The 12,688-nt window shown below is 39.1% G+C and overlaps 2 protein-coding genes across 2 annotated transcripts; both read left to right on the top strand.

The window, feature by feature from the left end:
* Positions 1–5,633: 5,633 nt before the first annotated feature.
* LOC116737572 (apolipoprotein A-I) lies at positions 5,634–7,669 on the top strand. The gene is made up of 4 exons (XM_032590798.1): positions 5,634–5,704; positions 6,319–6,370; positions 6,464–6,608; positions 6,701–7,669. Exons 2-4 carry the CDS (start codon positions 6,328–6,330, stop codon positions 7,302–7,304), a joined length of 792 nt encoding a protein of 263 aa, XP_032446689.1. The 5' UTR covers positions 5,634–5,704; positions 6,319–6,327; the 3' UTR covers positions 7,305–7,669.
* A 66-nt stretch (positions 7,670–7,735) lies between these two features.
* LOC116737575 (T-box transcription factor TBX1) lies at positions 7,736–12,417 on the top strand. Its single transcript, XM_032590802.1, has 7 exons — positions 7,736–9,103; positions 9,289–9,390; positions 9,756–9,927; positions 10,049–10,204; positions 10,325–10,392; positions 10,680–10,783; positions 11,369–12,417. The coding sequence occupies exons 1-7, from the start codon at positions 8,895–8,897 to the stop codon at positions 11,533–11,535; spliced, it is 978 nt and encodes a 325-aa protein (XP_032446693.1). The 5' UTR covers positions 7,736–8,894; the 3' UTR covers positions 11,536–12,417.
* The last annotated feature ends 271 nt before the right edge of the window (positions 12,418–12,688 follow it).

Below are 12,688 nucleotides of genomic sequence, written 5' to 3'. Positions count from 1 at the left end.
GCACTTGTCCACAGATAATGGCAAAATTGCGGCTTCAAATGTACAAACATTTTATGGTATTCCAAGATTTGACCACTAGAGGGCAGCCGAGAATATAAATTCAGAAGTGTGATAAAATGGGAATGGAATATGGATGGGTGGGTGGATGAACAAAAAGTTTTTGAAGCTCTTTATAAATGATAATTGACCCTGAAACTAAATTGTAAATGTAATTCTGCAAAAGGTAGTTAGTTTGTCTTAATGGGGTGCAAGTGATTTATTGCATTTAAAAATATATATTTCCTTGTTTTTATTACACTATTTCTGCTTTTGTGAACAGTAAATGCAAATATCCTCCTGAATCACAGTGGATGTAAAATGACAAGAAAAAATTCAGTGGTTTCCAAAAATCTGCTCCAACTTGCCCACATGCACGGGTGGACAGCAAATCATCCCTATCGTGTGTGTTTTATTTAAGTATCAGGGTGAATGGCCTCTTCATCTTGAGCAATGCTTTAGAATCACAAACAGGCCTTGAAACTTTGATGACCAACACCTACGCAAAGCACACAATCCCAGTGTGAGGTTGCACTTTGTAACACATTCATTTCTAAGCAAATTACATGATAGACGTTACGGTAAAACTGGTTTAGTAATGTCTCTATCGGAGTCGTCAGTCACCAGCGATTCCTTCATATTTCTACTGCAGGTCTGTTGCAGTTCTAAAATGTTGTTCTGGTGTTATGCATCATGTAGTGAGAAGCGCACTTTCCAAAAAGTTTCCCTTTTGTCTCTCCAGTTCTCAGAATAGTTTTCTAAAAGTGTTAGCTGCTGGCAAACTATGATTTTAATTAAAAACAGTTAGGCATGTAGTGATTTAACCATGTTTCTCTGGTCTTTCATGACCTTTCATGACTTTCTGGGTGAACTCTCTCAGCAATTGTGATAGACTGGCCACATCTTTGAGTGTCCAGCAAGCATGTTTTCTCCACTTGTGGATAATGCATTCTTATTGTAGTTTGCCAAAACCCCAGGAACAGCTTTGTAACTCTTTCCATACAAAAAATGTCATTGACAATGTTTTTAATCTGGTCTCTTGGATCTGTGGAACAGGAAAGACTTCAAACTTTGAAGAGTGAAATGTTCTAACGAGGTTATGATGTACCCATTTCAGTAAGTCCCAACGTTTACTGTCCATGTCAATAAACTCGATTATCTAAGGAACAGAATCTAGAACAGCAAATGGCACTAGAAACTCATAAACAGATAAGATAATGTTCCCTATCACTGATCAAAGAGCCAACTCACTGATTGCTGCTTTCCATAGAACTTGCCCAGGTATGTCCTCAATTTTCTTCGATTGCTTTTGTCAGCATACCACCATGTGAAAAAAGAAAGTAAACTCTCAGTACACAAGAACTAAAATCCTAACCAGATTGGATTGTCACTAATTTAATCTGGTTCAGATGCAAGTTTAAAGACATAAGTTGTCCTGCCAGCTTTTGTGATTATAGAAATGTTTCTTTTCTTAACAGAGGAGACTGACAGTAACTCTGGAGGAGCTTAAAAGATCAACAGCTCAGGTGGAAGTATCTTTCAGCTGGACAAAAAAAAAAAAAAAAACACTCCATAAATCTCTCCTATACAGATCAGAGGCAATTGTTGAAAGAAAACCACAAGAGTCATGCTTGCTGTTTGCCAAAAGTATTTTGGGATAAATAGTAAACAAACAAAAGAAGTAACTCCATGGAAAGCGCAAGATAAAATTAACTATAGATTGCCCTGAACCCACAAACCCCCACATTGAAACATGGAGGTGGCAGCTGTGCTTAGCAGAGACATGGAAGTTGGTCATAACTGACACGAAGATGCATGCCACTAAATACAGGGCAGAAGATAACCTGTGAGAGGTCGCCAATGACATTAGACCTGGGCAGAGTGGAAATCCAAAAACACAGCACATTTTAAGATTTGTATTTATTAGATTTCTTTTAACTGCCATGTACTGTTTCCTATCCATCTCCCTTCTCCTCTGGGCTGGATTAAAATTAATACTATAATTAAATTATGCATACTCATATGAACTTCATTCATTAAATAGGGGACAAAAGGAAGTGACTGCACTGGATTTTGTACAGAGGTATTAAAGTAAAGGGACTAAAAAGATATGACTTGTCACATATATGGGTTTTATTGATAAAAGCATGTGTCTACAGTATTTTCTGAAACTGCACAAGTAACTACTACTTTGTGCTGATCTATCACACAAAACTTCATTATTAAAATGTATCAAAGTTAATGTTTTAAATGTAACAAATATAAAAGGGTTAAAGATTATGAAACTGTTTTGTGGCCACTACACATCTAAAGTCTCTGAATGGAAGATCACCTTTTTATATCTGGATATTTTTAATAAAAGCTCTAGAAATGAAAAAAAACAAAAACATTTTGCTTAATATGTGCGATGAAGGGGTAAATGAGTTTATGATTAAATAATCATAAACCCATTTGTGACGCAACTCTTTTGCGTTTCCTTAACTCTGTTTGCCCCGGTTATCTGAGTTCAGGGTGGATTGTCTTGCTTTGCTGTCAAGCTTTCCAGCCCTCAGGACATTACAACCAACAGTGCTGCTCTGCTAGAGAGACTTTGTCACAAATGTCTGTATTAAAGAAGAAGTGACCTTAGCAGATGTGATATTGCAAAATCACACTATACAGTTAAAATGGCGTGGGTATAGCGATTTACAACGGTGTGTGCTTTGGAGAAAAATAAGTGCAAGCAAGTTGTTGCTTACAGCTGAGATAACCACCCCTGCTGGTCTGAGAGCAGCGCTCCACCAAGGATGCAGCTGGAACAATGACCTTTGACCCTCAGCTAGCACATGATCAAATGTTGGATTTTCTGATCAAATATTTAGCAAACCAATCGTTTAATCTGTTCATGGAAGTAGTTTGTATCAGGAGAAAAATGTATGTTCTAAACAAGATCTAATCAAAATCACAGAAGAATTGCTTTAAACAGATCAAAGTTTTCAAACCTTCTTCCACTTCTGACACATTAGGAGTTCAGCAACTCTTCTGCCAGCAACACTACCGACAGCAGTAATCTGCAGACACAGATCGGCCTGGAATGCTGAATCAATGCACAGCAATGCAAGTAGTCTCAAAGGTTATTGTTCCAGATAAGTTTCCTCTCTGACACAGCCTGTTTCACTCATGATACTTTTGCAACATACCAAACAAGTTTTCCAAGATGATAATAAAACACTTTCTGAGACACCAAGATACTTTGGTGAAATCTACAATATGTTAGAGCCTGCAAATGTCTTGCAAGGCTCAAGATTCAGAGTTACTTTTACAAGACCTCTAATCTCTTTTGCATGACCTACAAGGGTTTAGCAAAATTCTCAGTCAGCTGGATTGATTCTGAAAATGTTTTGGCAAAATGTCACAGAGCATTATGTTGCTTCTAAGAGACTATCTTTAAGATTAGTTTTTGTATGACTTTGCTAAAGTTTTGCAAGATTCAGAGTTACTCAAAAAATTGTATGATCCTGCAAAAGGTTAATGAAATCCCGAGCAACTTTTGAATGAGCCGATAAAGGTTTTTCAAGACTGTGCAAAAATCCACATTTTTTCTCTTATGTCCCTTTGTGCATTTACACTCCTTCAAGACCTGATGGCATTTTTTATAGTAGATGCAGAAAAACAACAGAGACAGAGAGATAGCAAAATGTGGTTTTCTTTTCAGATGAAGAAGATGGAAACATCTCGGCATTTCTGATTAGATAAAAAATAAATAAACTAAGTCTTTCCATGCAAATGTTTCCATGTGATCTGTCCTCACCTACCGTTGTCACAGTTTTCAGCTTGTCTGGAGCATTTTGTTAATCAGTTTCAGACAAATCACCACAGCTGATAACAGCATGGTGAAAGTTTCACGACAGGGAGGGAGGGAAAAGGGGGTCGACTCGTTGGCCTAGTTATCAAACTAGCTAGGCCTCTGTGAAATGTTGGTTCAATAATGCAATCAGGGGAAGAGATAGAAGACAGAGAACAGACAATCTATGAATTGCAAAGGTGACTTAAAATTAGGTCTAAACAACACCTGCTAACCAATTAGCTTACTGGAAAGAAGCAAATGATCAACAAATAAATTTAAAATATAGATTTGGGGAGAAACAGTTTGGCAAGAAACATTACTGAGTTATAAATCCATCAAAACTCATCATACCTTTAGTTTCTTAATCTCACAAACTACAGTAGAAGATAGTGACACTCATGTCACTCAAAATGGGCTTCAGACCTATTTAAATGGCAACATTATTATTTTCCAAACAGAATCTTATTTCAACTTGTAAAAGCTAGTTATTTAATGGAACCAAATAGTATTTAGCAGTATTTAGTTTTGTGCTATAACGATCAGTGTTGCATAAGACATACTGTGGAGATGTTGCAATAGAACAGAGGGAGAAGTCAGAGAAAAAACGATTTGAAAGAAACAGCATTCACAAAGACATGCATCGACCATATAGGCCTGACATTATGCATGAAAAGTAGTTCCAGTGCTTATGATTGATGATTATCCTGCAACTGGTTGCCATGCTGACACTACAGCTTCCACTCTGCAAGGATACCACTGCTAAAAACACTTGGCTGTTATTCACTTTCTTTTCCAGAAGTTTCATTTCAACCTCACAAGGTAGAGCTATCAGAATGCACTACACATGTACATGTATAATTATATAATGTGAACACTCCAAATCCACAAATCACATAAAGCCAGAGTGACAAAGTCCACAGGTGACAGGACAACAAACAACAGGGCAGAGTACACAACTCTTTGACCTATTAATCATCACGCAAACACACACACACACACACGCACACACCCACACACACCCCCGCGCACTCAACCAGTGACAAATTTTGTTATCTAAATGCTGAGATAATTCTGTTTTGATACTTTATACATGATATTGTTTGTGGGGTGGTGTGTGTGCTTTTGTGTTTGGTATCTTCAACACACAACTTTTTATTGAATGCTGTTGCATTTCAGAAAGCTGACGGTATCAAGTCCATGTGCTCTCTGTACTCGTCATTGTTTTACTTGGCAGCATTTTTAGAAGTACAACGAGTAAAAATAATGTGGCTTTCTGGCAAACACATTTGAATAACTTTTTCTGCTTGTGTGAAATTCTTTGTATTCACTCTTTTCCCCTACTCTTTCCTAGCCTCCTCCTCACCTTTCCAACATCTCCACTACTAAAGTTAAAAAAATATGTAATTAAAAGTGCTTAATAATCACACTTCCCTTATTATCCTAGGTTTCTTGGCTTAGTCTGCATAGTTTTGTTTTCATATGATATCTCAGACACAAGAAAAGCAGCAAAAAAAAAAAAAACTTCTTGGAAAGAATAAATTCTGTAAAAGTTACCATGTGTATGGAACAGTGATAATGTACAGTATTTAGGGCATATTTTGCCAGATCTGTTGACGTGTGTTCCTGATCTCCTAGCAGCATGTGACCGTTGAACCCTCAACCCGATCCCCCTGCTGAGGAAGACAGCTCAGGGGTGAGGTCCACCTCCACAGAGACACGCAGCCTTCACTGCTCCACTCCTCCTCTCTGCCCCCTCCTCTGCAAAGGACTCGTCCCTCATCCGGGGACTATAAAAACCCTGCTGTGGCTAGAGTTGTTCAGTCTCGTCACCAACTCCACCAGGTAAGGCAAGCAGCAACTGGGATAGGACTGTAATTTGGTCTTCAGGCTGGGGATCAGAAAACAAAAATCACAACTTTTTAAAATTTCCAAAATCTTGCAGTCTTGCTTTTCTGTGAGACCTCATCTACTGAATGAGAGGCTAAAACATACAATTGTGGAAAGATAAGTGTTTTCTTATGGTAGCATTAGGACTTTTCTTTCTTGTCATTACAGCTTCAGGTTGAAGCTGTTGGGTCTCAGGAGATATTACAGCTGATATTTCCATTTAAAGATGTCTCTAAACTCATTTATTCATCCGGATTGAGATCGTCTTCTAGCCCGGACAGCTGACTTGCTAAACCCTAAAACAAGATTATGAAACAGTTCGGATTTTATCGACTTAAACTGCTTTGCTAATCTACTCAGATTACACGTTGTCCCAATAGACAGCCATATGTTGGCTGCCAGCTAATTTAGGTCAGTTTGGGGATGAGTGTTTTGCAAAGCATTCTTAATTTTGAGACCTATAAATCTGCTTTAGGCAGATTTAACACTGCTGTAGTGGATACATTACCATATTCATTTGTGTATTTTCACCATTCCTCTTTAACATCCTGTGTGTTTTTTGACTTTAGACCACCACCATGAAATTCGTGGCTCTTGCTCTTGCAGTTCTCCTGGCAGTCGGTGAGTAGAAGACACATTCTTTCCTGAATCTGTGATGTCTCAGAAGATCTGTTGCACATGTTCAACTTTTTGTCTTCGCACCTCTCACCTCAGGCTCCCAAGCCGCTTCCCTGCAGGCTGATGCCCCCTCCCAGCTCGCCCATATCAGGGCTGCTGCGGATGTCTACATGACACAGGCAAAGGAAAGTGCCATCAAAGCTCTGGACCAGCTTGATGACACTCCATACCAGGAACTGAAGTAAGAAAATGTTTTAGTTGATGCCTCTCTCACGATTCCTTCAGTGCTGCAATTATTTAGTCATGAGCCCTTCAACCTTTGTATTGTTCCAGGGCTACCCTGGCTCAGCGCCTGGAGGATATCCACAACAACATTAAGCAGCTGCAGGCCCATGTGTCCCCTATGACTGACACTGTTGTTACCAGCATCTCTGATGCCACTGCTGATTTGCGTGCCTCTATTGCAGCTGACATTGAGGCTCTCAGAGTTGAACTAGAGCCCAAGCGTGCCAAGCTGAGGGAGGTCCTCGAAAAGCACTTGGAGGAGTACCGCACCCACTTGGAGCCCTACGTCAGAGAGTACCAAGCTAAGCAGAACGCTGAGATGGAGGCTCTGAGGGCCAAGATGGAGCCCGTTATGACGGAGCTGCGTCAGAAGGTAGCTACCAATGTGGATGAGACCAGAGCTGCCCTGATGCCCATTGTTGAGTCTGTGCGCACCAAGCTTGTCGAGCGCCTGGAGGCCCTGAAGGAGATGGCTACCCCTTATGTGGAAGAATACAAAGAGCAGCTGAGACAGGCCTACAGCCAGGCACAGGGCGTCAACGCTGAGCAGATCACTAGCCTGAGGGAGAAGCTGACTCCTCTTGGAGAGGAAATCAAGGAGAAGCTCCATGCCATGGTTACCATCATCAAAGACACCTTCAACAAAAACTAAATCCTCTGTATCTTTCTTTTAACTAACCTAACCTTGCTGTCTGTCTTAGATATATTGAAGCTGTCTCTATGTTCTTTCTTCCCCCTCACAAACAGACCACCTCAGAAGTGAAGCAAGTGTCTAACTTATGAACAAAAATGGCGGAACTTCCTTCCCTCCGAGCACGCAATTTCATGCATAAATGCAAGCATGCACACAAAGACACATACACACCTAGCACACGTCTTCATCTTTACATGCCATTTGCTAACATATTGTGTATGAAGTGTTTGTGAATTACCACACAGGTTTGAATCTCTGTGTAACTATGGTAACTGTGCTTTGATGAAAAATACAGCTCAATAAACATCTGACTGTTTATACAACTGTGTTCTCTGGAGTCATTTTCCTTTAAACTGCTTGTTAAAAATACATCACACTAACCTTTTCAGCCCCTCAAGGCAAAAGGGGCAAGATCAGGATTTTAACAGGTCAACATTGATCACCAAGACCACCTGAAAAGAACAATATTAAAACAATCAGTTGTAGTTAAGACTGCCATTCAGCTGCATATGAGGTGTTCCTGTCTGCTGTATTAAAAGCAATGATTAATGAGTCGCTCAGAGAGGGAACCGGCCTATTGACAAACCAGAATCATGCTGTGATTAATTAGGGGAAAGTCTTTACAGCTTGGGATCCCTCAGGCTGGAACAATCAACACCGTCCCATCGAAGTGCCACATGAAGCTAAACGTGGAAGCAAAAGCCTCTCAAGCAGAATCGTATTGTTAAAGTCCTGCAAACTACTTATCACGTTTTCTGTGACGTTTATTTAAATTAGCAATACAAGCTTGCTCTAGTCATGCTAACTGGTATGGTGGAATTCAACCTTTAAGGAAAACCAGAACTTTAAGGTAGACATCTTGTGTAAGTGAATCTCCAATTAACATGGTGTTGAAAATCTGGCCCTATGAATAATAAAAACAGATTGTTTCTGTTCTCATCTGTTCACACCAAGTAACATCAAACTGTTATGTGCAAAATGTTAATCCAACTTGGGCTTCAGGCTACAAGTCACAATGAGATCTTTGCTTCTTCCCAAAGAATTGCATTCAGGTCTTCACCGCTCTTGCAGCTGAATGCAACGAAGTGCTTCCAGCTTTGATTAGTTGGTGTCAATGCCGCTATGAGTATTATAATGGATGAGGCCAGCTTTGAGGTCCCCAGTGAGAGTTCTGTGCTCTATAAAACCACGCTGTTCCCCCAGCCACAAACGACCACTCAGAAAACCTGATTGTACACATCTACAGAAACCGGAGGGAGAAAACTTTTACAGGCTGCTACTTTTATGTTACACACTAAACTTGTGGGTTTAACTCACTGCTGGGCAGCAGCTAGCAGCCAGATTTGCAAAAACTAATAGGAGTGAACAGACACATTAGTAGACACTTGTAGACACCGAAAGGATGAACGGTAAGTTTTTTCTACGTATTGTACTGATGACATGATCTGTGCTCATTATTTTACACTCAGCTCCCCACTTCACCAGGGACAAACTGGTGAAGTGGGGAGCTGACCTTGAGCTGCTTGGAGAATTTGGAAAAATGTAACAATGTACATGGATGTTTGCCTTTTTTTCCTCTTAGGTCTTGCACTGTCCCAGAGCTGTGAACTTTCATTGCCTGGCTGCACAGATGGAGGGGCACTATTCATCACCAAGGCCCCCCAAGTCTGTGGGGTCAGAGTTCAACTTGAGATGCAGGCACTGTGGCGGCAGTTTGACCAGCTGGGCACAGAAATGATAGTTACAAAATCTGGAAGGTGACAAATGCTTCATACAACATCTTGTAGTGTGTTCTGTAGTTAGACTGTCCCAGTAGCTGAAACTGTCTAACTACAAAACAGCCTACACTATGTTCATCCACTAGCTCTCTTTGCTGTGGTTTTTTTGTATTGTCTAATGTGTTTCTTTATCTATTTGTTCCTTTATATTCATAACACGGTAGGAGGATGTTTCCAACATTTCAGGTGAGAATCTCTGGAATGGATCCTTCAGCCGAGTATGTACTGCTCATGGACTTCATCCCTGTCGATGACAAGAGATACAGGTTAATCAATATTGATTTAATTCATAAATATGAAGACTGTTGCAGATTGAGCTTCCTTTATTTTTACACTATATTGAAAGTTTTGATTAATTAAAAAAGAAGCTCAAGACATTCTAATTCAAATATGTTCTGTTTATAATATTTCTGTTTGTTTTTAATAAGGTCTATAGTTTAACGTACTCTATATCTTTTTAATTATGCTTTAATTTAATTATGTTTTACTGTTTATACTCTATCTGTGTAAGGTGGTATATAAATTAACTTTGCCTAGATTTCACTACAGAAAAACTAACTTAACATGTTGATCATCTGCATCCTTAAATTCATATCAATGAAAAAAGGAAATAATAATGTGTGTGTTTCAGATATGCATTCCACAACTCCTCATGGTTGGTAGCAGGGCGAGCGGATGTTGCAGCCCCGAGCAGGATGCATTTCCACCCAGACTCACCGGCCCCCGGAGCCCAGTGGATGAAGCAGACAGTGTCGTTTGACACTCTCAAGCTCACCAACAACCTGCTGGATGACAACGGACATGTCAGTTGGATGTTCTTATTGCTTTTTACTCCATGCATTAATGACATGAAATGTCATTAACATGCCGCTGAAATGTTTATTTAAACTGACTCTTTGTTTTCTCCTGCTTTCTGTTTGTAAGATGATTCTGAACTCCATGCACCGTTATCAGCCACGCTTCCATGTAGTGTATGTGGACCCAGCACCCAACAGTCATTTAAACGCCTACAAGAACTTTTGCTCTTTCTCCTTCCCTGAGACACGGTTCTTGGCTGTCACCGCCTATCAGAATCACAGGGTAAGAACTGGACCTTCAGTAGCCTAAATACTGAATGGGCCCAACCATTCCCATATAGATGAAGTAAATGATTTAAGAGAAAAGAAAATGTTCAATATTAGAATTTTTCTATTCTTTTAGATAACTCAGTTGAAAATTGCAAGCAACCCATTTGCTAAAGGCTTCAGGACCACAGACCCACAGGCATGGTGAGTGTCCGCCCTAAATTCAGCTTTTGTCCTTGACTAGCAGCAGAATCCTAACATGATCGTCTTTTTCCACTGTTATCAGCTGCTAAATGATAAGGCTGCAGGCCTGATCACAGCTAATCTTTCACCTTTGTTCTGTCTTTCATTCGTACAGTCTCCCATGTCAGGGAGGGGTTTGCTTCAGATACAGTAGATTGATCACAAATGTGTGTAAAGGCACGTATACAGCTTTCTAGAAAGGACTGCGTAATTGCATGTAACAGCTGTGTTCTTACATTTGCATGCAGGGAAAGTACTGCAAGCTCCCTTGCAGTATCCTGTCCACCAGATGGCGGTACAGAGCCCCTCGTCATTAAACCTAAAGATCAGGGTCGTTTAAAGCCTTCACCCAGTGAGTATTTTACAACATATTACTTTTCAGCTCAGTGCAGAGTTGAATTATTTAAAGTCGTATGATTCATCTAGCAGTACTAAGACTCTTAGTTATAATTTACTAGTCTTATTGTGTTTGCACAACTTTACTGATTTTGAATAACATCTTTGCTGTTGCAGTTTAGAGTCTGTATTTTTAATTCTCAAATGAACATACACATTGTGTACATTTTTAAATTTACCTTCTCAGTTGCACATTCCTTTGGACCAGAGTATTTTTTTTTTTTAATATATAGTTTCACGGTATTTAAGTTGAAATTTTGTCCTTACATTACAGCATTTTTTCTTCTTTATTTGTTTTAATACATTGCATACTTCTATCTTTGTGTGAATCTACTTGCTGTGGTTGCCTCTGGCAATTTCTGTGCTGCTGTTGCACAGAAATTTCCCAGCTGTGGGACAATAAAGAATATTTCTATCGCAAGTTATAAAGCCTTGTTAATAAATGTCTGTTTGCTCAAGAATTGTAATTAACATACAAAATATTGAACAACAAAACAGGGCTAAACAGAACCCATTTAAGCATTTTTCTCTTCATTTACAGGACAGACCAGTTCATCCTCTGTGCTGCTACAGGAGTGTGAGCTGCCTTACCAAAAGGAGGACTCTGTGGAAGTCACCATGGAGAGCAAAGATGGGAACAGTTTAACAACATCTGCACATTTCCTCCATATCCCTGTGTACTGGGATTGCACTGGATCATCTCACTAGAAAGTCAACCTGTTGCAAAGCAAGCAAACAAAAAACAATTGTTCCAATTAGCCCCTTAACATCTGGCTTCTTTCCTTCTTAAATTTATGGATATAGTATACTTGCGGTAGTTGTATTTACTGGCCTCCATGACAGACCCTTTAAATTACTTATTAAATCCTTTGAAAACAGGATGTCAAGGGTGGCATTGTGACATACATTATTAATGATGTCACTGAAAGGAGACATGTTACTCAGGAGCCACAGAACAGAGGTTTACTTCATAATAACAATGACATTAAAACAGACATTAAAATCAGCTAATACAGTGCTTCTCAAGAGTATCCCACCTCTTAAATTACAACTTTTTTGTTATGTTAAAAACAGGGATTGCCATAAATGATTCCAAATGCCTTTCCACACCTAATTTATTATTATTATTTTTTAAGTGAGAAAGAAACAAAACAAGAAACAAATCTATTAAAAATGTAGGAATGAGTAAATAAATAAAGGCACAATATCATGGTTGTAAATGTGTACATCCTGAAACTGAACTGTTGCTGAAGCACCTTTTGATTCAGTTTCACATTATGTCATCTCTTGTCCAAATTAACTCTGGACTTTGACTAGGCCAATTCAAAGCTTTTATTTTCCTTTCCTAAATTGTTACTTTGTTGATTTGGATATATGTTTATGCTCACAGCAATGCTAAAAACTAAAGCTTTATAGCAGACACCTGAAGGTTTTGGGCTAAACCTGACCAGTATTTTGGCCAAAGCCTGACTGAAACTGTTTTCATCCATCCTGATGAAAGATTTCTGTTCCATCTGAATAAAAAGTAACCAGAGCATGTTACTACCCTGCATATTTCACCGCAGGGTAGCGAAGTGTTATTTTGGTGAAGTGCTGTGTTGTTTTTTCAGGACCCCATGACACATTCTCTACAGTTTCTCTACAATTTTTGCTAATTCCATATTTTTCCTTGAGTCTGTGTATCTAAATCAAAATAACAACATATAAATATTCTGGATTACTATACTGTATTAAATTTTTTATTTATTTTTAGGTTTAATTTATCAGTAAAGGGCTGACACCAAGTTCATTTAAATTATGCTCGTCATCACTGTGAGAGGAGAAAGACATCAGTATTAATATGTGTGTGTAATAAAAACAA

The sequence above is a fragment of the Xiphophorus hellerii genome, chromosome 18 (genome assembly GCF_003331165.1).
Source record: "Xiphophorus hellerii strain 12219 chromosome 18, Xiphophorus_hellerii-4.1, whole genome shotgun sequence".
Taxonomy (NCBI): Eukaryota; Metazoa; Chordata; class Actinopteri; order Cyprinodontiformes; family Poeciliidae; genus Xiphophorus; species Xiphophorus hellerii.
Note: the sequence above shows the minus strand (reverse complement) of the source record. Positions and strands in the feature narration are given on the sequence as shown.

Bases quoted from the DNA above. Each gene is read 5' to 3' on its own strand.
- LOC116737572 (XM_032590798.1), top strand. From the start codon at position 6,328: ATGAAATTCGTGGCTCTTGCTCTTGCAGTTCTCCTGGCAGTCG. The intron at 6,371-6,463 runs GTGAGTAGAAGA...CTCTCACCTCAG, and splicing joins TGCAGTTCTCCTGGCAGTCG to GCTCCCAAGCCGCTTCCCTG. The intron at 6,609-6,700 runs GTAAGAAAATGT...GTATTGTTCCAG, and splicing joins ACTCCATACCAGGAACTGAA to GGCTACCCTGGCTCAGCGCC.
- LOC116737575 (XM_032590802.1), top strand. From the start codon at position 8,895: ATGTACATGGATGTTTGCCTTTTTTTCCTCTTAGGTCTTGCACTGTCC. The intron at 9,928-10,048 runs GTCAGTTGGATG...TCTGTTTGTAAG, and splicing joins TGCTGGATGACAACGGACAT to ATGATTCTGAACTCCATGCA. The intron at 10,393-10,679 runs GTGAGTGTCCGC...ATTTGCATGCAG, and splicing joins ACCACAGACCCACAGGCATG to GGAAAGTACTGCAAGCTCCC.